The sequence below is a fragment of the Zootoca vivipara genome, chromosome 16 (assembly GCF_963506605.1).
Source record: "Zootoca vivipara chromosome 16, rZooViv1.1, whole genome shotgun sequence".
In the NCBI taxonomy this organism is placed as follows: Eukaryota; Metazoa; Chordata; class Lepidosauria; order Squamata; family Lacertidae; genus Zootoca; species Zootoca vivipara.
Genome location: NC_083291.1, coordinates 34,639,988 through 34,665,143, shown reverse-complemented (window position 1 = coordinate 34,665,143; position 25,156 = coordinate 34,639,988). Strand labels below are relative to the sequence as shown.

General features: G+C 43.9%; 1 protein-coding gene across 1 annotated transcript; it reads left to right on the top strand.

Moving 5' to 3' along the window:
* The first annotated feature begins 849 nt into the window (after positions 1-849).
* LOC118097897 (afadin- and alpha-actinin-binding protein-like) lies at positions 850-24,112 on the top strand. Its single transcript, XM_060268782.1, has 12 exons — positions 850-1,014; positions 2,173-2,388; positions 10,991-11,101; positions 12,516-12,651; positions 12,965-13,040; positions 14,263-14,407; positions 14,955-15,039; positions 16,753-16,901; positions 20,851-21,024; positions 21,606-21,732; positions 22,225-22,396; positions 23,947-24,112. The coding sequence occupies exons 1-12, from the start codon at positions 877-879 to the stop codon at positions 24,074-24,076; spliced, it is 1,659 nt and encodes a 552-aa protein (XP_060124765.1). The 5' UTR covers positions 850-876; the 3' UTR covers positions 24,077-24,112.
* Positions 24,113-25,156: the final 1,044 nt, after the last annotated feature.

The following is a 25,156-nucleotide window of genomic DNA, read 5'->3' as shown; positions in this document are numbered from 1 at the left end:
TGGAGCAGGGCTCCTGACTACTGGACCTCTGGGGTTTTATCTCTGCAGCCTTGTACCCTACAGTCAGTTCCCACAAAAAAAGCTGCACATGTTTTCTCTATATGACTGTGTACTCAAGTATACAACTGGTGCCACTGAAACGGCTGTCTTTAAGTGGCTGGTTCACGTTCAAGCTTGTCATTATACCAGTATGTTACTGAGTGCACAAATATATGGGTAAAGAAGCTCTCTCTCTTTGTATGTGCGCAGACCATTGTTCAAAAATCCTACTGTTCTAGACGCATTTTGCGACAGGGAATTTCATTAGCGCAAGCGTTTTCTGAACTCTGGGCGCAGTACTGCGCCTAAGACTTCAGATTAAAACTGCAGAGTGGAAGGAAAGGAGGACGTTTATCTGCCTCCCCACTTCCAGCTACTCTTTGAAGACCGGAGAAGAGACCCTCTTAAGAATATTAGGGGGGTGGGCAGGGGAAGGACTAGACCATGTTGAAAAATGAACATAATATTTTAGCTGCAGTTTGTTCATTTTCAGCTTCGTATCCTTGTTATAAAAAAGCGTGCCTAGACATTCCATTGTTGCGCCCATAACCTCGGCTTAAGTGCCATTCAGCTCCTGGCTTCCATATCTGTTTCTAACATGGGGGCAGTTGCATGCATGAAAACGTCAGCTTAGCATTCGCTCCCACACTTAAGCCGCTAGAGACCTTCCTCTGTCCTTTGGAATCGCAGAGGTCCAGCACACTAGTGTGCAACTCAGGCATCTTTTGGTCCCTCTTTCACCGTCTGCCTATGTCTTCCCGCAGGACCTTCCTGTGTTATTACTTTGTCCTCTTCCTCACAGACGCACAGTTCTTCGTTTCCAGCTATGCTTCTGAGATGGGCCTCTTTTCAGCTGACGGGTGCAACCCAGCCTGTTACGCTGGCTCTGAGGAGCTCCTGGGAGGCCTTGGTGGCCTGGGCGATGTCGTCTGTTGGAGTGACAATGTCGATCATTGTATCGCCTACCTTAACAAGGTGAGCAAAGGCCTCGGGCAGGAAGGTCACTGTGTGCGAGTCAGGACTGAGCCTTTTACAGGGAAGGAATCTACTTTCCCAGTTGTCTGCTGCTGTCCAGTTTGGTAACGTCAAGTTGCAGGTGTAGCAACTGAGAGGTTTTACCCTCTCCTGTGCAAATTGCAGGGTAGTTGGGATTTTTGTGTTTTGTTTGCATTTTATGTATTTTTATTTCGTACTTTTCAAGTTTATACATTTCATTAATTTTATACATTTCACTATTTTTACAATCATTTTGACATTTCAAAACTTGACTTCCTTCCCCCCTCGTTCTGCAGTTCCTTAAATTTGTTTTTAATATCTTCTGCATATCCTAATTAACTGAATTTGCTCATTTACTCATCTTTTAAAAATACGTTATATACTCTTATGAAACTCCAGGTTATTACAACAATCCTGCCAATGTTTTTATTTGTTTATAATTAATGTAATAAACCATTACCATTTTTTAAAAATGTTATCTTCATTTCTTTTTCTTCTAGTAAAGTTTCACCATTTCTGCATATTCCATAAGTTTTTGTATCCATGCTTCCTTTGCTGGGACTTTTGCTTCTTTCTATTTTGGGGCAAGTAACATTCTTGTCGCTGTAGTAGCATACATGAATAAGTTTCTATACATTGTAGGTAGTTCTGTCTCTATAATTCCCAAAAGAAAAACTTCTGGTGTTGTTGTTTTTTTAACAAAGGTTATTTTAAACATCCTTTTCCTTTCATTATATATCATTTCCCAGTAAACTTTAACCTTACTACAAGACCACCACATATGATAAAAAGAGCCTTCTTTCTTTTTACATTCCGAAGACTTATATGATTTAGATTTATACATTTCAAATTGCAGGATAGTTTTGAGGATGCGTCAAAATTTCTATTGAAGCTGAGCTGTATGATGAATGTGGGGCTACCTGTCTCCTGCAAAGGGATCACAGAAGGGTAGACTTCTGGTGTGCTGGTAGGCTCCTCTATAAGGACTGGTTAAGAAGATGGTGAAAGCAAGTTAACCAATGAGCAGGGAGAGAAACTGAGTACCCAATGGTAAGGTGGACAGAACCTGGGGAAAAGAAATTGCAGCTAGACAGTCATTTAGTGACTCTTCTCTCTTTAATTACCTTCTCTACCTAGGAACTGGTGATGCTGGGGCTCCCTGCGCTGTATAAGGATGATGGTTCTGGAGATGGTGCTGAGCACGGCTTTGACCTCCTGGCATTAGTTAACAGTACTTGCAGACTGCTGAATCTCTACCAAGGTGTCTCTGCCAAGCTGGGTGACTTGGAGGCAGAGGAAAGGCGACGGGCTGGAGAACTGGACTATCTGAGGTCGCGACATGGTAAACTCAAGGTCAGAGCTCCTGGGGTTTTACTCTGTTCATCCCGTAAGTGCGTCTCAGCTTGTTCATGTCCAGTCTCTGCATTTGGGTGCCTTGGGGTAGAATCCAAACGGCACCTACCTCTGTCTCTTGGGACACAAACCAACAGAAACCTCTCCTACACAAGTCTTGCTGAAATTGACCATAGAACTTCCTGGTGCTTCCCAGTCTGCTGGGAATTTCAAAATGGAATCCACTGCTTTTCTGCACCTTGTAATGGGGCTGCCTCTCGAATTTATTCAGGAATTTTCCTTTCTGTTAAGACAAGCGGTGTTCCTCCTTCCACAGAACTGAGGAGTGGGGACAGCCAGCCTGGGGGGGGGGGGGCATTTTTGCCCTCTGCTCAGTCCTGCCAGTGCCTCTTTCTTTTTCTTTTTTTTTAAATGTATTTATTAAAGATTTTTTCAAACAACAAAAACATACAAAAATACAAAACACAAAAAGGAAATACAAAACACAAAAAATACAAAATACAAAAAATGCAAAAACAAAAATTCTAACTTGTAACCCTTATTTCTAATCTATTGACTTCCTCTTTCCACCTCCTACTGCTGTTCTTTACATTTCATACTTAGTAAATTCTAAATCTTATATAAGCTCTAATTATTACTTCAATATTACCTTATTACTATATCTTTTATATCTTGTCCTTATAAACTCAATCTATATCTTACTTCTTAATTAGTTTATCCTTATCTTCTTTCAATACATATTCCACACCCTTGTATTATCTACAACCTCTTTGTATCTCCCTCACTTCCATTCGTTCAATCTATTATACCCTTTTTTTTCAAATAAATTTTGAATTTCTTCCAATCTTCTTCCGCTGCTTCTTCACTCCGATCCCGAAGTCTCCCTGTCAACTCAGACAGTTCCATATATTCTATCAGCTTCTTCTGCCATTCATCCACCGTTGGCAAATCTTCATTCTTCCAATTCTTTGCCAATAATATTCTTGCTGCTGTTGTGCCATACAAAAAAAAAGTAACATCTTTCTTAGGTATATCTTCCCCCGTTATCCCAAGTAAGAAGGCCTCTGGTTTCTTAACAAAGGTGTTTTTCAACACTTTTTTCAGTTCATTATAAATCTTTTCCCAGAAGTCTCTCACTTGGGGGCACGTCCACCACATGTGGAAGAAAGTTCCTCCTTGCTGCCAGTGCCTCTTTCAGTCCTATACCCCTTAGATCTAAGGATGGCTACCAAAAATAACATACTGTATACGTTATAAATGTGTGTGACGAGTCAGTGTGTCCCCATCACCAGAAGCTTCTACTTTCTTTTGAGTGAGAGACTCTTCTTTCTAGCCTTCATGATCTGTTGCCTGATTTCCCTCCTGCTTGGAGTCCATCCCTAGCCCATCAAAATCCTATGCATGGGTTTTGTGCTGTGGTGCAAAATCAGAGGGATCCTGAATTTGCACGGAGGGGAGTAAGTTATGGATTAGGTGTGTATCTCTAAGAGTCCTGGGGTTGGAGCCCTGAGAGGAATTAAATGTTTGTAGAATCATAGAGTTGGAAGGGACCCAGGGTCATCTAGTCCAACCCCATGCAATGCAGAAATCTCAACTAAAGCATCCAACACAGATGGAGTGATCTCCCCTCTCCTCCCCTCCCCCAATGCTTTTCTGGGGGTTCCTTCTGAGCCAGTTTGGGATATGGGAGAGAAGCCCCATTGCATCAGGGGGAATTGCTGCCTCCTGCCAACTCATTTGTTTAGTTGAATCCAGCCACCTGTGTTGTACACATCTTGTATAAAAATGGTAAATAAATAAAATAATTTATCAGCCATGTTTCAGTGCCAGCAAGGAATTAAGGGGAAAGCTGGCTTATTTAGATAGGTGGTGACATTGCATCCAAGTAAATTTATGGTGGATGCCGGTGGCGCTGTGGGTTAAACCACAGAGCCTGGGGCTTGCTGATTAGAAGGTCAGTGGTTCGAATCCCTGCAACGGGGTGAGCTCCCGTTGCTCGGTCCCAGCTCCTGCCAACCTAGCAGTTCGAAAGCACGTCAAAGTGCAAGTAGATAAATAGGTACCGCTCCAAGCGGGAAGGTAAACAGCATTTCCGTGTGCTGCTCTGGTTCGCCAGAAACGGCTTTGTCATGCTGGCCACATGACCCGGAAGCTCTATGCCAGCTCCCTTGGCCAATAACGCGAGATGAGCGCCGCAACCCCAGAGTCGGTCACAACTGGACCTAATGGTCAGGTGTCCCTTTACCTTTTAAAGTATAAAGGACATTGTTTGATTATGAAACTGAATATGAATATGAATAAAATTTGTTATGGTCCCAGATGAAATTCACATGCTGCACTAAGCGAACATAAAACACAATAGAATTAAGTTTGAATTAACAATCGAATATGACAACAAACAATACGAATATGACAGCCATTAGAAATGTGGTTTAGGTGTCTTAGTCTCTAAAATATTATCTTGAGTTTGCATCTGAGGCCTTAGTCTTTGTAATAGCACAGCTTGTTCCCTGAGTTTTATGGCAGCCGTGCAAAATTTGGCCAGCCTTAGCGTGATCTCTGGATCCTTATCCTCTATCATTGTTTGATTATGAAACTTCATTTATACCAATTGATTTGCAGTGTGGGATAATATTGTCCTACCTTTCAGGTTTGCTGTAAGAATTTCTGGGATAGCACTTCAGAATGTTCAAAGTGTTACCTAATAGACTTAGTGCCTTTTAACTTCTGGGTTTTCTGTGGGCTAATCATGAGCTCATAGGAAATTTTGTGAACACAGCAAAAAAAAAAAATCACAGTTGATAAGGAAAAAAACTTCCACTGAATAATATTTTTCTGTATAATGGCAACTAACAAATGGGTGAGGCAGAAGAAGCTGTATCTGTCCTCGTTCAAGGACAGTTTCTGTACAGTATGAAACTCTTAAATAGTTTACTGGAACAGCAACTATCTGGGTTGGGCAGTGCAATAACATGCTGTCTCTGTTATAAATTAAACTCTGTTTACTCTAAGCAGCAGCAAAAAGATCATTCCCAAATACAGGGTTAACTGTTGTATGATCTTCTACTTTTCTTGATCCTTAGAGGTTCCCAAGGGGAGGTGTCAGGACGAGGAGAGGCCTAGCATGCAGCAGTGATATAAAGTAGTGTGCTTACTTGTGAGCATGCTGCTGGTGAAGGGGGCCACAGCCAGAAAATAACAGAGCCCAACCAGAGTATATTGAGAAGCCTGATCTTTATTCAAGGAACGGTTGCAACAGGGTCCCCACTCGGGGTCCCCATTATCAGGATACCTGATAATGGTCACTGATTGCATTATGTGGGCAGCCTGGCCATTCTTTTGTGATGGTTAATACTTTCAGTTCCTGAATCCAGGTCACAGGCTCCCCTTATTCACACACAAATACTGTACGCCCTTAAGGCAGGTAAGCAAAAGACAATGGGGAGGCTTTTCCCATTTCCTTCCTCCTCGCAGAGGAATATTTGAGGTCCATTTGGGAGAGTCAAAATGACTTCAGGATTGCTCTCCTGTACTATTTCAGACACGCGGTTTATATACTTAGGTACCGGTATGTCTTTGCCTTGCACATTTATGAACATTTAATTTATATTTGAGACCTTAGAATTCTTATAACAAGAGGAATAATAGAATCATAGAATCATAGAGTTGGAAGAGACCACAAGGGCCATCCAGTCCAACCCCCTGCCAAGCAGGAAACACCATCAAAGCATTCTTGACATATGCCTGTCAAGCCTCTGCTTAAAGACCTCCAAAGAAGGAGACTCCACCACACTCCTTGGCAGCAAATTCCACTGTCGAACATCTGAAGAAGTGTGCATGCACACGAAAGCTCATACCAAAATAAAAACTTAGTTGGTCTTTAAGGTGCTACTGAAGGAATTTTTTTATTTTACTGCCGAACAGCTCTTACTGTCAGGAAGTTCTTCCTTTTTTTTTTTTTTGAGTTTTAAAAGAACAAGTTTATTAATCAATTTAAAACATGACATAGAACAAAGGCATAAATGGCAACAGTATAACACAAAAACATCCAATCTTATAAATCGTGACCATTGCCTATATCTATGCAGATCTATGTGAATAAAAAATACCCCTTCCCCCTCCCCCCTCCCCTCTCCCCTCTTTCTTTCTAATCCTTCCCTTACCATCATCCCTCCCTCCCCTCTGTTACCCTCTTTCCATATCGTACAATATATATGTTATATATATACAACAATTTCAGAACAAGAAGAGAGAGAGAAAGTCCAATAAAAATCCTCGAAATTATAAATGTTAACTCCTTCCTGCCATTTTCTAATGTATTCTTAAACTTATGCGAACGTACTACACCCAGTATACTTCTCTATTATACATGTCTAATACGTTCATTTTTCTTCATGCATCAAGAATCATGTATATAAATTTAGTTTTTCTTTCCCCCCTTCTTTCTGTTTAATCAATTATTACCAAATTCAGTGCACCTTTAGTATATTTTTGAACGTATAGTTTATATTTTATCCAATTTTCTGAGAAGTTTTTTTTGCGATTTGCCTTTCAGGTTGTTTGTTAATAGGGCCATTTCTGCCAATTCTTGTAATTTACTCTGCCAATCCGTCAAAGTGGGGGCTTCAGTCTCCTTCCAGCTTTTCGCTATCAATAACCTAGCGGCTGCGGTTGCATATAAAAATAGTTCTTTCATTGCCGTTGGGATCTCGTTTCCAATTATACTTAAAATAAACGCTTCCGGCTTCTTAACAAAGGTTGTTCCTAGCATTTTCTTAATTTCCTCATAGATTTGGTTCCAAAATATTTTGATTTTTTGGCAAGTCCACCACATGTGAAAAAGGTCGCCCTTGCTTGCCCCACACCTCCAACAGGCGCTTGATGCGTTTTTATATATTTTTGATAGTCTATAAGGGGTCAAATACCACCGATGCTGGACTTTAAACATATTTTCTTTAATGGTATAACTCGCTGTAAAATTCATGTTAACTCTCCATAGTTGTTCCCAGTCTACCAACATAATGGGTCGCCCGATATCTTGCGCCCACTTTATCATATTGCTTTTTACAGCCTCCTCCATTACGTGGTAATCTAGTAATAATTTGTACATTTTTGATATAATTTTGTTATTATTGTTTATTAAGTTAACTTCTAATTTTGATGGTTTTTTCTCGAATCCTAATTTCTTGTCTTTTATGAACAAATTATAAATTTGATGGTACTCCAACCATGTTGTAAAATGTTTTTTAACTTCTTCATATTTCTTAATTGTTATTTGCTCGTCCTTTTCTATTAATATGTTGTTATATGTTGTCCAGCATCTATTCATATTTCTTTTCTTGACCGTTGTTGCTTCCGTTGGGGATATCCATTTTGGGGTTTTTGGTTCTAAGTATTTTTTATATTTCCCCCATGTTTTTAGTAAAGGATATCTTATTATATGATTGTTAAATCCTGTGTGGGACTTGCATTTCTCATAATTTAGGTAGGCATGCCACCCGAATCGGGTGTCATGCCCCTCCAAATCTAAAAGTTCTGTATTGTTCAGTATGAACCATTCCTTTAACCATACAAAGCACACCGCCTCAAAATATATTTTTAGGTCCGGGAGCCCGAACCCCCCCTTTCCTTAGTATCGATTAATACTTTATGCTTTAGTCTAGGTCTTTTCCCGGACCATATAAATCTTGATAATTCTTTTTGCCAATTATCTAAAAATTCTAATTTTCATATGATTGGAATTGTTTGAAATAAGAAGAGTAATTTTGGTAACACATTTAATTTAATTGCAGAGATGCGCCCCAGAAAGGACAAGTGAAGTCTATTCCACAGTTCTAAATCCTTTTTTATTTCTCCCCAAGTTTTCCGATAATTATCTTCAAATAGGTTTAATTTTTTTGGAGTAATCCAGATCCCCAGATATTTTATTTTCGAATATATCTTTAAATTTGTTGCTTTTTCTATATTCAATTGTTCCTCTTTTGATAAATTTTTGACTAATAGCTTTGTTTTTTCTAAATTTAATTTAAATCCCGAGACTTTCCCATACTCTTTCATTACTTCTAATACTTTATTTAAGCTTTCTTTGGGCTGTTCCGTAGTAATGATAATGTCGTCTGCGAATGATTTAATCTTATATTTATTTTTCCCTAATATTATCCCTTTAATCTCTTCTTCATTTCTTATTTTTTGGCATAATACTTCCAGGGCTAATATAAAAATTAGTGGGGATAATGGACACCCCTGTCTTACTCCTTTGTTAATTTCGCATTTTTGTGACACCTTTCCGTTTATTATGATTTTTGCTGTTTGTTTTGTATATATTGCTTTAATGTTGTTGTTGTACTGTTCTCCAAATTCCATATGGTGCATTAATTCTTTCATGAATTTCCAGGAGACCCTGTCGAAGGCCTTTTCGGCATCGACCGCCATTAAGGCAGCCGGTTTCTCTATCCGCAGATCTAAATATTCCAATATGTTGATTATATTTCTTGTGTTATTATAAATATGTCTCCCTGGTAAGAAGCCTGATTGATCCCTGTGTATTAATTCATTGAGGACTTTTTTGGTCCTCTCTGCCAGTATACTTGTGTACAGCTTGTAGTCGTTATTTAGAAGAGCTATGGGTCTATAATTAGTAATATCTAAAGTGTCTTTCCCTTGTTTTGGTATAATTGTAATGTAGCTTTCTTTCCATGAGTTTGGCATTTTCCCTTGTTGTTGTATGTTATTCATTACATTTTTCAAAGGTTCTATCAATACCTCCTCTAATTTTTTATAATAAAGTGATGACAAACCATCTGGGCCTGGAGATTTTCCTACTTTTGTATTTTTTATAGCCATTTGAATTTCCCGTGTAGTAATTGGGGCGTTTAGTATTTCTCTCTGTTCCTTTTTTAGCTTTGGGAGCCCATTTTGCTCTAGATAATGTCTTATCTCTTCTGAGGTTTCTTTCTCTTCTTATATAATTCATTATAGAATTCAGCAAAGCATTTTTCAATTTCTTTAAGGTCAGGAAGTTCTTCCTAATGTTTAGGTGGAATCTTCTTTCTTGTAGTTTGAATCCATTGCTCCGTGTCCGCTTCTCTGGAGCAGCAGAAAACAATCTTTCTCCCTCCTCCACATGACATCCTTTCATATATTTAAACATGGCTATCATATCACCCCTTAACCTTCTCTTCTCCAGGCTAAACATACCCAGCTCCCTAAGCCGTTCCTCATAAGGCATCGTTTCCAGGCCTTTGACCATTTTGGTTGCCCTCCTCTGGACACATTCCAGTTTGTCAGTATCCTTCTTGAACTGTGGTGCCCAGAACTGGACACGGTACTCCAGGTGAGGTCTGACCAGAGCAGAATACAGTGGTACTATTACTTCCCTTGATCTAGATGCTATACTCCTATTGATGCAGCCCAGAATTGCATTGGCTTTTTTAGCTGCTGCATCACACTGCTGACTCATGTCAAGTTTGTGGTCTACCAAGACTCCTAGATCCTTTTCACATGTACTGCTCTCAAGCCAGGTGTCACCCATCCTGTATTTGTGCCTTTCATTTTTTTCTGCCCAAGTGTAGTACCTTACATTTCTCCTTGTTAAAATTCATCTTGTTTGCTTTGGGCCCAGTTGTCTAATCTGTTAAGGTCATTTTGAAGTGTGATCCTGTCCTCTGGGGTATTAGCCACCGCTCCCTATTTGGTGTCGTCTGCAAACTTGCTCAGGATGCCCTCAAGCCCATCATCCAAGTCATTGATAAAGATGTTGAAGGGCCTGGCTTGCCCTCTCAGGTAGCAGGCTCAGTAAGGAACCAATATTCAGCCTAAGGCAGCTGTGAGCCTCTCTAAAATCTGTTAACTTACCTGGCTGCAATTAAGGCTTGTTCCTGTCTTAACTGCTCGTGCCACACACCTGGGCTCTGAAGCAACACTTAGCCAAAGCATCAGTTGGCAGTGTGGGAGCAGGAGGAAGAGGAGAGCAGTTGCAACCTTCTCTCTCAGAATCCGCTTATTTGCACCAATCCCTGGTTTGACCCAGGTGGCGCTGTGGGTTAAACCACTGAGCCTAGGGCTTGCTGATCAGAAGGTCGGCGGTTCGAATCCCTGTGACGGGGAGCTCCCGTTGCTCGGTCCCAGCTCCTGCCAACCTAGCAGTTCGAAAGCACGTCAAAATGCAAGTAGATAAATAGGAACCGCTACAGCGGGAAGGTAAACGGCGTTTCCATGTGCTTCTCTGGTTTGCCAGAAGTGGCTTTGTCATGCTGGCCACATGACCTGGAAGCTATACGCCGGCTCCCTCGGCCAATAATGCGAGATGAGCGCGCAACCCCAGAGTCGGTCGCGACTGGACCTAATGGTCAGGGGTCCCTTTACCCTTTACCTTTACCTGGTTTGACTTAGCATTATGTGTGAACTGGGCCTATATAGATATTTGCTTGCTTGCCTACAGACTTATTAACCCATGTGTCATCCACCTGCCCTGTTCAGTAATATAATTAGTGGGGTGCTTTGTCTTTTGAGGGCGGGAGGTGTGGGGAGAGAGATGCGAACTTTCTTGCCTCAATTCTTTACACCTCCTGCGTATTCCCACCCTGCCCCCCAAAAACTCCAGGACCAGGTGGAAGCTTGTGAACAGGAAATTGCAGCTGTGCAGAGCAAGGAGCAGCAACTTCAAAGCAAGAACAAGCAACTGAATAGTATGCTGAAAGGAGAAAAGGACGAAGTAAGTGGAATGAGGGGGGAAACGACTGAACCTTGGCTTTCTAGTGCTGGAGATGGAAAATCCAATTGGCAACACTTCTCATTAACTGACAGCAGGAAAAGAGACTTGTGGTGGGAACAGAGGAGACCAGCTGAAAAGAGCATCGCAATAATGCAATTTGGACATAATAAACCCCAGTGGAGGCTCCTCTGTTGGTCAAAATTGGGTATAGCCTTTCCTAGGTTCTCCAAAGCCATAAACGGCTCAGGGCCCCTATACCTCAAGGACCGCTTCTTTCCATATCAACCTACCCAGACCCTGAGATCATCTTCTGAGGCCTTCCTTCATGTGCCTCCTCCTCGAGAGGTGCGGAGGGTGGCAACATGAGAAAGGGGCCTTCTCTGCAGTGGCTCCCCGTCTCTGGAATGCTCTCCCCAGTGAAGTTTGCCTGGTGCCTTCATTATACACCTTTAGGCACCAGGCAAAAACGTTCCTTTTTAACCAGGCCTTTGGTTGATCTGATTTACATACTATGCCCTTTTAAAATGTGGGGTTTGGGGGGGTGCTATTGGGTGGTGGTTTTTATTTTTATCACATATTTTGCGGTTTTATATCTTGATTTTATTCTGTGGACTGCTCTGCGACCCCCGGGTATAGGGTGGTCTATAAATTCAATAAAATAATAATAATAATAATAATAATAATAATAATAATAATAATAATAATAATAAATCATAATAATAGTCTTTCTCCTGTCATCAACAGTCTTCAGTCATACATTCCCAATGACTGAGAGAATTCCTAGGTGGTTCTAGCCATCTCCTCTGCTTTGCCAATCAAAATAATTGGTACCATTAGGTACCTGTAATTTCTACAGGAGGGGTTCAACGTAGTGCTAAGCAGATCACACAGTCAGTGCACACATTTTCCTGGTGGAACACTCTGCCCTCTCCTCCTGCTACAGATGGTTTCAGGGGCTCTCTGAACCCTACAACCCAATTTTGGTGGGGAGAGGGAAGCCCTGGTTGGGTCTACTTAGTTGAATACTCTAGTCTGAGTAAACTTAGTTGAATACCACTCTTAAGACTTTTTTCAACCTCATTTATATTTCATTGCCACTTCTTCTTTCCACCCAATGGGTTTGTGGCTGATGATGTTAAAGCACACATTTAAAAAACAGTGCCAGCGCTACCCCACTAAGCAGGCTGCTGCTGTGGCCAATTCGGCAAATCCTGCGCATGCATGTATGCGAGAGCAAATAGAATAAAAGGCAATACAAGTTGACCAGGTGTGATATATTGGAGGGAAAAGACTGGGTTGACTTTGGGATTGTTCCCTGCGTACACTTCTTAAGAACATAGAACTTTTAACGTGGTCAGACGAAGGGTGTTGCGGTGGGTCGCTAGCTGATAGCAATTCACGTTTGTCTGAAAAGATCTCCAAGCTCCTGAATGCGCTGGCCAACCAGAAGAGCCAGCACAGCCACGAAATGAAAAGGAAGGAGCAAGAGCTACTCCGACTCAGGGAGAAGATGAGCCAGCTGGTGACCGACAAGAAAGACAAGAGAGGAAGTAAGTGGGCAAGGGAGCAAGGTGGAGGAGTGTGGAAGTTCGAGGCAGCAGAACTTCATTTGGGTGTGTTGAGAAATTCCTTTTGCAACTTGAATAATGGAAAGTGGAGAAGTTAGCATATAGAATCATAGAATCGTAGACCTGGAGGGTCATCTAGGCTCACCCCCTGCAATGCAGGACTCCGTATGCTCCAGGGCAATTTGGATTTGACTCCAAGAACTTGGCTGCGGGGTCTGGGGAAGGGAAGTTCTGTCCTGGGGGTGGAGATGGTGTAATATTGATCTCCTACTCAGGCTAGTCTTGCTGTCTCTAGCAATTGAAGTCCTCAACACCCTGCCCCGGGCTGATGGTAAGAGAGCAACGTGGAAAACCGGGAAAACTCTTGGCAGGTGAGTCACAGGCACCTGTCTGTTAAGGACCCAGGGGCTTTAAGAAGCGTGTGAAAGAACTAGCTGCACACAGAAATGGATTGACCAATCAAGCGCACCGATCTTCCACTGGTGTGTTGGGACTTGCCAGTGGATCACAGCCTTATGCAAGGTGGGCAATAATAATATTTATATGTCACCCATCTGACTGGGTTGCCCCAGCCACTCTGGGCAGCACCCAACAAAATATTAAAAACACAATAAAGCATTGACCTTTAAAACTTCCCTGAACTTCAGATCTCTTCTAAAAGTCAAATCGTTTTTTTTTATCTCCTTGACATCTGATGAGAGGACGTTCCACAGGGTGGGCGCCACTAGTGAGAAGGCCCTGTGCCTGATTCCCTGTAACTTCACTTCTCACAGTGAGGGAACCACCAGAAGGCCCTTGGAGGTGGACCTCATTGTCCAGGCTGGACAACGTTTCAACAGAAGCACTACCATTGTGCAAACGTATGGTAGAATATTAAGAAATGGGTCCCCAAATACATGTTTGGGTTAAAAGTGGGTAATGGGTCTGAAAAGGTTAACGGTAGCTGATCTAGCTCATGGGATCATAGTTATTTATTTAGTTATCTACCATGTCAGCCTTTGGTCCATCTAGCTCAGTTCTGTCTACATGATCCCTAGCTAACAGGACCAGTGTTTGGGGAAGATGGGAATTGTAGTCCAAAACATCTGGAGGGCCAAAGTTTGGAGATGCCTGCTCTATAGGCAGATTTTCCCTATCCCCTCGCTTCCTAGAGCTTCTGGGTATTGAACCCCAGGCCCTTCTACATCAGGGATGGGGAACCTATGGCCCTCTAGCTGTTGCTGGACTTCAACTTCCATCAACCTCAGCTACCGGGGCTCATGGTCAGTAATGATGGGAGCTTTAGTTCAGCAACATCTGGAGGTCAAGCAGGCTAAGTACTGTATGCCTGCTCCACATGGCATTTTTTGTGTGGGTTGTGGAGGAAGAGACTTTTCCTTCCTCACCCACCCTGCCAGCCTGCTTGCTTGCCTGCATGGAATTCCTGGCTGCCAGGTGAATTCTTAAATCCAAGGACGGGCTATCAAGAGGTGGTGGATAGCTGTCGAAGATCACAGGGGGTGGTAGCCCTGGGCGCGATTTGGGCTTTGGAAGGCGGTATCCATCGCTCAGTACATAACACTTCCTTTATTTCTTCATTCTCCTTTCTGGCAGGAAGGAGGAAGAGCTCTACCGCACCCAGCTAGCCAAGCAGGAGCGGCGGGAGCAGGGCCTGGCTTTGGAGAATGCCCAGATGAAGCAGCTGCTGACCCAAGTGGGCCAAGATGTGGAGCAGCTGTTGGGGACTGACACCGTCCAGGTCAGAGTTTTGTGGGGCTGCTGGCTGCTGGCAGCTGCCGCCACTTAATAATAATAATTTTATTATTTGTACCCCGCCTATCTGGGTTGCCCCAGCCACTCTGGATGGCTTCCAACATAATACAAAAATGTAACAGAACATTAAACATTAGAGACTTCCCCATACAGGGCTTCCCCATACAAGTATCTATCTACTTGTCTCCTTGACATTTGATGGGAGGGTGATCCACAGTCCTCTGGCGACTTCTCCCGTCAGAGGTCAGAGGTCAGAGAGATAAACAACTACCTGACATTTAGAAAATACCTAAAGGCAGCCCTGTTTAGGGAAGTTTTTAATCTGTGGTATTTTAATGTGTGTTGGAGGCCGCCCAGAGTGGTGGGGAGGACCTGGCCAGATGGGCGGGGTATAAATAATAAATTAAATAATAAATAATAAATTAAATAATAAATAATAAATTTATTTATTATTATTATTATTATTATTATTATTATTATTATTATTATTATTATTATTTTCTGGTGCTCAGCTGCTGCTTTCTCTTCTCCAGGGTGCAGAGCTAAGCTGCCCATACAAGGCCTTCCAGGAGCAGTGGAGCCGGCTGAAGAGCAGCCTCAAGACCCTTGGGGGTCAAGGTATGGTTTCGGAAGCTGCAGGTTCTTTCCACCTATTTTTGGCTCCCATACCACGTTATTCCTAACCTGGAAATTCCCTGGGGAAAGAGGCACACGGTGATGGTCGCAAACAGGGCCGGACTGCTAATTAACATGGAGCACAAGTTCCCAGTCCGTTCTCCTTAGCAGCCCCCACTGAAACTAGCAATGCAAGAGCACCACTTTGGTTTGTGAATAGGAACAGGTAAACTCTACTACAAGGGGAGCGAAAACTGCATCAGGCAGCAAAAAGATGGCTCCAAGGTAATGAAATGGGAGACAGGTCTGGTCCACAGGCAGGGCCGGATTTAGGTTGGATGAGGCCCTGAGCTACTGAAGGTATTGGGGCTCTTTATATATGTCCAGCTGTCCTTTGTCAACAACAAATTGTTGCTCTTTTTTGTGTTGAATATATGCTCATTTATGGTCCTAATAGGTATCTAAAGTCATTTGCACATAACAAAATATGTATTTTATCAAAGTAATTGTTGAACTTATCTTATATTTTGGAAATGTACATCCAGTTGTTTTTTTTTCTTTAATTTTTTTTGGGGGGCCCCAAGCTAAAGCTTGTTTAGCTTATACGTAAATCCAGCACTGATTGCGAACATAGATCGGATGAGTTTCCAAAAGGATTGCGCACGTTCCTGGAGGATAGCAGCTGCAATGGTTCCTCTGCATACAGCAACTTCTTTGTATGTGAAATGGTGGGAATACACAGGGCAAGGTCTTTTTGCTTCCATAATGGGTGTGGGGAGAGAAGCTGGCTGAAATCCACACTACAACATTTGATTGCATGTCTCACCCGGTTCTTATGTTGGCTTATGTTGGTTCTTAACATTGTTCAGTTCAGGGATGACGATGTGCAAGACCTTAGAAGCATTAAACAGCATGGAACCCATACCAGAACGAAAGCTTGATTACTTGGCCTTGTTCTCTTGTGATGGGCAAGCCCCCTTTTGCCTGAATTGAAAAGCCAGAAGTCATCATCAGCTCAAAAAGAACCAACAAAGGTGGTCTGGGTCACATTTTTTTGTAGTGTTTTGTTCAGCTTTGATTCTGGCTGGAGCTAATTCAAAAGCAGCTTAAGAGCCATAAAATCCTTCTATAATGCCTTTCGCTCAAGAAAGTTTACTGGCAACAAGGGCACTTGCTTATATCAAAACTTGGTGCATTGTTACCACTAGAATTCAGCCTTCCTTAGCAGCGATGTTTATAAAGCAAAGGCATGGTATGTTAGGAATGCAACAGGTGAACCTATCAGATTGCCTTAAGACACTTACACCACCTGGAAAGGGTGTGTTTGTATGTACACTGTTATCTTTAAAAATATTGCATACAATAACGAACTGATCCAGTTTTCAGCTTTAAAAATACGCAAAGTACTTTAAAAACTTTGCAACAACCCTGTGAGGTAGATCACTGTTTATTCCCGCCTTGCAGTGGAGTCTAGCTTTTCAACTCTCTCCACCAAACCATACTGATCCTGAAATCTTTTCAAGTGCAGCTGGAAGCTTGAATATTATTTTTTTTTTTTACATTTTTGGACCAATCTGGCAAGCTGATGCATTGGAAGTCCTGAGTTCGAATGTTCCAAAATCTGTGTCTCTCTTGCAGCTTCCTTCTCTGAGCATCCTAGTGCTGAAATGGTGGGCTCCATAAAGACACATTCCTGCTTTATCTTTCCCTCCACAGCTGTCTATGCTGCTGATTCCTGTGTGTCTGAGGGAGGTGGGCAAGACCCTGTAATCAGCGTGACGGATCATGAGAAGGAAATCATGAAGCTAAAGGGAGAAATTGAGGAGAGCAGAGTGCTGATTGCATTGCAGCAACAATGTTTCCAGGTAAAGGAGAGATTTGGTCAGTTTTGGTCCTTCTCCAGGCTCTCCTGCCTGCCCTCTGCAGGTGGCACATCAGACTCTAGGCAGCCATAGGAAGGGCTGTTTGTACTCAGCACTTGCCCTGCATGGTGGGGAGCCTGGATCAGCTATGGGCATTAAAGCAAGCCCACACCACCTCGAGCTTTATCCAGTAACTCTAGGCATTTCTCACACAGTTTTAAAGCTCTTCCAAAAAGAAAACCCTCATAAGGTCTAGAAACTTGAAAACTGAGGCTCTCCAATAATAACTGGATTTCTTGTGCATTTGAGCAGAATACACACATAAACCTCCCAGTATTTGTTATTGCTGCAAAGCACGAGGCTCTTGTGAACTGCAAGTGTGCACATGCAAAAATACGCTTGTTGCACTGAGAAGGAAAGGAGCGGTGCCCAGTGGATTGATAGATGGTGTGACCACAGTTTAAAGCTGTGCCAGAGCCTTCAACTCGCTGCTGACACATTCCCGAGAGCACCCTCTTCCTGGTCCTAAATAGGCATATTTCTGGGTGCTTTGGGACATGCGGGTGGGTCTCAGTAGGGAGACCGTTCATGCTGGAGAAGGCAGTCCTTCAGGTATCCTGGCCCCTAAGCATAAAATCAATCCCAGCACTTTGAACTGTGCCTGGAAACACTGGGAGCCTGTAGCAGTTGAAACACACAGTGCTAAGCCCTAAACCTCAGCCATTACCCTTGGGCTCACTAAATTGTCTTTTGCATGCAGCCCAAGCCCTCTCACTTCCCTCTTTCTTTGGTGCAAGCTGGAAAACGCACCAGAAAGAAGATAGTTTAGCTTTGTGCCTGAACCTAGGACCGTAGTTTGTTCCGCCCTAGCAAGCTTTAATTGCTAGCCAGCTTTAAGCCATAGTTTGTTGCAGTGAAACAAACCACAATCCTGGCTTAAGACGTAACATCAAGCCATCCCCTTTGTGGTTTGTTTAGCCAGTTGCGCAAAGCGGGAGGGCTTAAGCTGCATGTACCAGCACATAGCCTGTGCACAGTATGGTTTTATAAGCCAGGATTTATGGCTTAGTACTGTGTTGCTTGGTCCCAGCTCCTGCCAACCTAGCAGTTCGAAAGCACCTCAAAATGCAAGTAGATAAATAGGAACCGCTATAGTGGGAAGGTAAACGGCATTTCCATGTGCTGCTCTGGTTTGCCAGAAGCGGCTTTGTCATGCTGGCCACATGACCTGGAAGCTATACGCCGGCTCCCTTGGCCAATAATGCGAGATGAGCGCGCAACCCCAGAGTCGGTCACGACTGGACCTAATGATCAGGGGTCCCTTTACCTTTACCTTTTCTGTGTTCATATGTTGCAAGTGTAGGTATTTGAAGAAGCCACACTTTCTATATGCAGATCTTGCTAACAACAGCCTGGCTGCAATATTCTGAGTCAGTTCAAATTTCGAATCACGCTCTTCAAAGGCAGCCCTGTTGCAGGAATCCAGATGGGATGCAATTTAAGTACATGTCACCCTAGCCAAATGTGCAGCCTCAAGGAATAGTTGGTGCTGATACATAAGCATCTAAGGTGATAGCAAAGTCCAGAAGAACCCCCAAATGGGAATATCTGCTTTCAAGCAGAAAGCTACCCCATCGAAAAACAGTTGCACACTTCTGAGCCGGCTCTGCTCACCAGGAACACCTCTGTCTTGTCTGGATTAAGCTTCACATTCCCCACAAGAAGTCTACTGCTGCCTCTAGGGCTCAGTTCAGAACCTCTATGCAGTGTTTCCATGAAGTGGAAAGAACAGAGTGTGGTGTCAACACCGTACTGAGCTCCAAACTCCTGGGTGCTTCCTTGCAGTTTCATGTGGTTGTGGACAGCAGCCAATGATCATTGCCAGCACAACCTTCTGAAATTGACACTTGAAATTGGTCAGGATGGGCAGGGGTTGAGCATCTCCAGTTATCCTGCCCAGATAGATAGATCTAGGCAAGCAGGTGCCAAGTGTCTACTGCAAGGGGGAGAATTTGCAAAAAGAGCATTGGAGAGTTTGCTTGGGTTGAAGTGGGGGGACCTCCTATTGGAGGAGGAAGTTTGGGGTACTCTAAGGTAACTTGAGGGACCCAGGTGGCGCTGTGGGTTAAACCACAGAGTCTAGGGCTTGCTGATCAAAAGGTCGGCGGTTCGAATCCCCTCGACAGGGTGAGCTCCCGTTGCTCGGTCCCAGCTCCTGCCCACCTAGCAGTTCGAAAGCACATCAAAGTGCAAGTAGATAAATAGGGACCGCTCCGGCGGGAAGGTAAACGGCATTTCCGTGCGCTGCTCTGGTTTGCCAGAAGCAGCTTTGTCATGCTGGCCACATGACCCGGAAGCTGTCTGCGGACAAACACCGGCTCCCTCGGCCTATAGAGCGAGATGAGCGCCGCAACCCCAGAGTCAGACACGACTGGACCTGATGGTCAGGGGCCGCTTTACCTTTACCTTTAAGGTAACTTAAATTCATCCTAAAGTATTGAATTCAGCAGGACAGGCAACTGAGAACACATGGAATTGCAGCAAGTGTGACAGAAGAGCAGGGTTCTTTCTGTGAGTTGGTGCACAAATAATTGGGGAGTGGGGGAAGGTCAATGACTTGTACTTAACAGGCTGCTGTTTGCAGACTTTATATGGCTGAACCCCACACGCCGTCAGCGGCAGGTGCTTGTGAAATTTCGTCCCTCGTATGCTGGCCTTTTAGTTCCCTCTACTGGCTGATATCATGTAGCACCACAAACTGGTTGGTAGTCTTGCCTTCTTGCAAGGAACCACGAGAGCTGTAGTTCTGACCGTAGAATTACCAGCACCAGCACCAAACTGTGGCTTCCAGGAGTCAGTTACTAAGAAACGCATGGCTGTTAAAACTGGGGCAGAACCAATGCAAGTTTGTAATGGAGACGTACTCTGTTCCTACTCCCCTTGGTGGAAAGCTCTGTAATCGGAAAGGGTGGCTCGTTTATTTGTTTACAAACTTTACTGAATTATTTTTTTTTTAAAAAAAATCAATTACCAAACGTTGTCTTCCGAGACAAATACTTGTACAGGTGTTAAGACTTGTATTCAGTCATCCACATGGGAGGGAGATTACTGTACTCTTGTTAATAAATGATATAAATTGAGAGTCAAACCTATCTTGACAAACTTAGTTGGTCTCTAAGGTGCTATTGGAAGGATTTTATTATTTTTTATTTTTGACTATGGCACACCAACACGGCTACCTACCTGTAACCATCTTTCTTTGGTATTCCTCTTATCGCCCTCTGATAAGTGAGTGAAGCGTTCCATATATGCTATATTTCGCACATAAAGGTGAAGGGGCCCCTGACCATCAGGTCCAGTTGTGTCCGACTCTGGGGTTGCGGCGCTCATCTCGCTCTATAGGCCGAGGGAGCCGGCGTTTGTCCGCAGACAGCTTCCGGGTCATGTGGCCAGCATGACAAAGCTGCTTCTGGCGAACCAGAGCAGCGCACGGAAACGCTGTTTACCTTCCCACCGGAGCGGTCCCTATTTATCTACTTGCACTTTGATGTGCTTTTGAACTGCTAGGTGGGCAGGAGCTGGGACCGAGCAACGGGAGCTCACCCCCGTTGCAGGGATTCGAACCGCCGACCTTTCGATCAGCAAGCCCTAGACTCTGTGGTTTAACCCACAGCGCCACCTGGGTCCCTTATATTTTGCACATATTGGGCCCAAATTTCTGTGATGGGAGGGGGTGGTTCCCCCCCCCAGTTGTAAGCAACTATTTGTCTCGCTGCTCATAAGAACGAAGGCCAACACTTTATGCTTGACATTTTGGATTGGTAGCATTGGCAGCAGGGCTAACTTGGGGTTGGGTACAAGATGTTGCCCCGTAATGGTGGATGACAATGAAAAAAATCCGTTGTTTCTTCATTTCATTTCCCACCCAAAGTGACATGTCTCCTCCTTTCAGGAGCAATTGACTGCTGTCTCCAGTTCAGAGCTCCCAGCTCACCTGAAGGGATCCTATTTTCTGGAGGAACAGCAGTTGCTGCAAGAAGAACAGGATAGGTTTGAGGAGCAGAAACAAGCATTTGAAGTAGAGCGGAAAAACTTCACGGAAGCGGCCATTCGGCTAGGGTGGGAGGTAGGCAGTTACTTTCCAGAAGACCTGATTCCAAGTTGCCACCTTTATACATTTTTATCAAGCAGCAGCAATGCCTCCTTGAGAATGATGAAACAGGGTAGGGCAGAGGTGGACCTTCTATATGTTGTTGGGTTCTGAATCCTATCAGTCAGTGGTCAGGGATGATGGGAGTTGTAGTCCAACAACATTTGGAGGGCCCAAAGGTTCCTCATCCCTGATGGATTCATCTTCTTAAACCCCCACCCTCAAGTTTATCTATAATGCCACTTTATTTCCCCAGGAACAAAGTCAAATTGCCTTCTCATAGTCTGGCATGTAAGGGAAAAGTCTAGGCTGGGACCCTTCTCTTGAACATCTAGTTCTTTGTATAGAGGGTGTGTGTATGTGTGTGAATAAATATGACAGAGGGGATTATTGCAAGCTCCTGGAATATTAAGCAGTATAGCTCAACCACAAGTTGATCATTTCACTGAGCTTTGGGCCATGGAAGGAGAAGTTCTGAGTGCTCTCAGGATGGCTGAGAGATTGGCAAAATTCTGCAAATAGAATAATAATCTGTTGTCTTTTCTTCCCCTTGGCAGAGGAAGCAGTTTGAGCAACGCAAGGCCCTATTCCTGCAGCAAGGATTCTTGTGTTCGTGGCCAGGGTTCAATGGGAGAGATCCTTCCCGAAGGCTTTCTGCCCCAGTGGCTGCCAGAGCGGTGCAAGGTACAGTAATTGTCTCCACCTCTAGTATAGCTTCAAAACACATGGCAGGCGTGTTCTACTGTGGTTACGCCTATGTTTTCTGTAGTACATATGTAAAGGCAGGAAGGCATAGAAATCCTGTCTTGTCTCTGTCTTCGGAGGTCTCCAAAAGTATTATTGCCTTGTGCGTTTGCTTGTTTAATCAATGTGTGTCCCACTTTTTCACCCCATGGTGGTCTTGCATTTTACAGAGTGTACGCTACAGTGTGTTGCTGGCCTAGGCTCATAGGTCTTGATGTCTAAAAGCCACAGGAATAGGAAACTGCTCCACGGGACTGCAAAGTTTGGTTTGGTGCCATCTGGCCATCTGCTGCTGGAAAAAGATGGCAGGACTTGCTGCTCTTGCTGTTGCTGCATTAAATTTGATTGACCTTTGGTCTGATCCCTCAGGGCTTGTCTTGACATTCTTAGCTGCTTTCTGCTTTGTAACCCTTTTTCTTTCCTTGACCACAGATGAGCATTTGTTCAAACAAAGGACCTGGAACAAACCCACCTGTACCCCTTATCCAAAGGTCATGATCACTCCTTGCTGCACCCCAGCGCAGGTCTTAAGAAGAAAACACCTTGCTCCAAACCCAACCAGTCCCACCATGTGCAGGCAAAAGCTGCTGCTCCCAGATGACTGGTAAGGCCATCGGTGCTCCTGGTCTAATCAGGCAGCAGGGTGGGGGGGTTGATGGAGATCCAGTCCAGACTTGGGGATGACCTTCAGGGCCAGCCCTACGGCCAGGTGGCGCAGGGCACCATGGCGCCGGCCTGCCAGGAGGGCGCTGTGAGCTGCGCCCGCCCGCTGGCCGGTCCACCGCGCAGCTGCGCCCACAGCAACCGCGCTGTGCCTGCCCGCCTGCCGCACAGCAGTGCCTGTGGCAGCCGCGCTGCACCCGCCCGCCCGCCGCGCTGGGAAACGGGGGGAGCACCGGAGGGATCTGTCGCTCCACGGCGCCAGGGGCACTTAAGACGGCCCTGATGACCTTCCAGACAGACTGAATTTCCTCACATTATCCTAGTCCTGCATTGCCTTATGCCAGTGTTTCCCAACCTTGTGCCTCCAGATGTTTTGGGACTACAACTCCCATCATCCCTAGCTAGCAAGACCAGTGGTCAGGAATGATGGGAATTGTAGTCCCAAAACATCTGGAGGCACAAGGTTGGGAAACACTGCCTTATGCAACAACTGAGCCGTTCTGTATTGCTAAAAGAACCCTCCTGTGAGTTGTTGACCCACGCCTGTTTGTTGCTTACATCAATAGCTGATAGGATTGAACATGGTAACTGCAGCTGGAGAGTATTTATGAATGAATAAATAATAATAATAATAATAATAATAATAATAATAATAATAATTTATTTATACCCCGCCCATCTGGCTGAGTCTCCCCAGCCACTCTGGGCAGCTCCCAATTGAATATTAAAACAATACATTTTAAAATATTAAAAGCTTCCCTAAACAGGGCTGCCTTCAGATGTCTTTTAAAATTAGGATAACTGCTTATTTCCTTGACATCTGATGGAAGGGCATTCCACAGGGTGGGTGCTGCTACAGAGAAGGCCCTCTGTCTGGTTCCCTGTAACCTCACTTCTCGCAATGAGGGAACCGCCAGAAGGCCCTCGGCGCTGGATCTCAGTGTCCGGGCTGAACGGTGGGGGTGGAGATGCTCCTTCAGGTATACAGGACCAAGGCTGTTTAGGGCTTTAAAGGTCAACACTAACACTTTGAATTGTGCTTGGAAACGTTTCACTTGTACCAGCACCTTCTGAGGCTTGCCTGTTTCTATGGTTTGTCTACACGGGGATGGAAGGCATGAGTGCCATTATCAAAACGTCAATGTTAGATTTTGTGTGTGTGGCAAATTAAATAAAAATCAGTTAAATAAATAAATAAATAATACCCTCTTGCCCATAAATAGGAAGGGATCCTTTTTGGATTTGAACAGCCTACACCAGGCATGGCCAACCTGCGGCCCTCCAGATGTTTTGGCCTACAACTCCCATGATCCCTAGCTAACAAGACCAGTGGTCAGGGATGATGGGAATTGTAGTCCAAAACATCTGGAGGGCCGAAGGTTGGGCATGCCTGGCCTACACACAAGGAAGAATGGGCGTACCATAACCACATGTGTATTTATTAATTTATTATTTATTTATTAATTTATTATTTTGGTCTCTTCCTTCTAGGCCGGCTTCTCCTCCACAGCTCTGGCAAAGTAAGGGGAGCTGCCAAGACACAGCTTGCCAAACTGAGATGTCTGTGAAAGATGAGCTTCAGGGCGACCTTTTAGAACGCTTCCTGGACAGCTTCCTCTAGGGATGCTCTTAACCTTGCTATCTGAGCGGCGTTTTTTTTAAAAAAAGTTCCATTTCAATATATTTTGCTGTCGTAGTTATAAGAAGCTGAAATGTTAAAATATATGACTCCTTAACCTCAGTAGAACTTACAAGAGATGGCTTTTCCTCATTTGGAATTATATTTATTGCTTCTGCTTAGGAAAAGCTGCTAATGGGAATTTAAAAGATGCAATTGAACTGTTTTGTGTGCAAGTATAGAAGTGATATAATTATTGCTAGACCACACCTGATGTTGGTAATTGGACATTTGAATTTTATATGTTAATACACCTGCTCTTGGGGGTGTAATGTTAATGTCTATTTTCCCCCCATCTGTATCCAGGAACGTTCCAGTGGGGAAGGTTTTTAAGAATTTACAAGTTAAATATACCTCATCTCTTTTAAAGTTTTCTCTTGTTTTTGTGGCCATAGAATTGGGGGTTCCTTCGAGGGTCCCTATCTTCTTATAATAAAAATGCGTTTTTAACAATGTGTGGTATCTGGCTTAATTTTGGAAGCGGTTTTTTTTTTGGACAGGTGTGCTTCCTTGAATTTCAGAGGCCTGAGGTACCATGAGAAGAGTTCAACTCATGTTCCCAGTGTTTGGTCTGAATGTAGCTATACCAACTTGCTGAAGCTGAGCGGTTCTGGTCAGGGCCACTCGAGAGCTAGCGACATGTTGGCACCTTGGGTTCCATAATGGAGGAGAGGTGGGATTTAAGTGCCAGGAAAAAAAGTATCTCCAGGCCATAGCTATCTCTGCCATAGTGCAATTCATGGGTGGGGGCTGAAATCCAAGTGCCTTAGTCCAGGATACACGAAGGGACTGTTTGCAGTGACCGGAGTGTTGGAATTCTAGGTGTACACGATGCCCTTGCAATTATTTCACCCCTCAAGACCTACCTTTCCTATTTGGCCTTTGACTCTATTCCCTAGCCCTACTGCAACTAAATCTGTGTCCAAGCAAAGTGTGGATAATAGCTGGAGGAGTGGGAATCCCATATTTACCCTTCTGTTGTTTTCCTCTTCAAATTTTAAAAGATTGTAAGCTCCTGCCCCC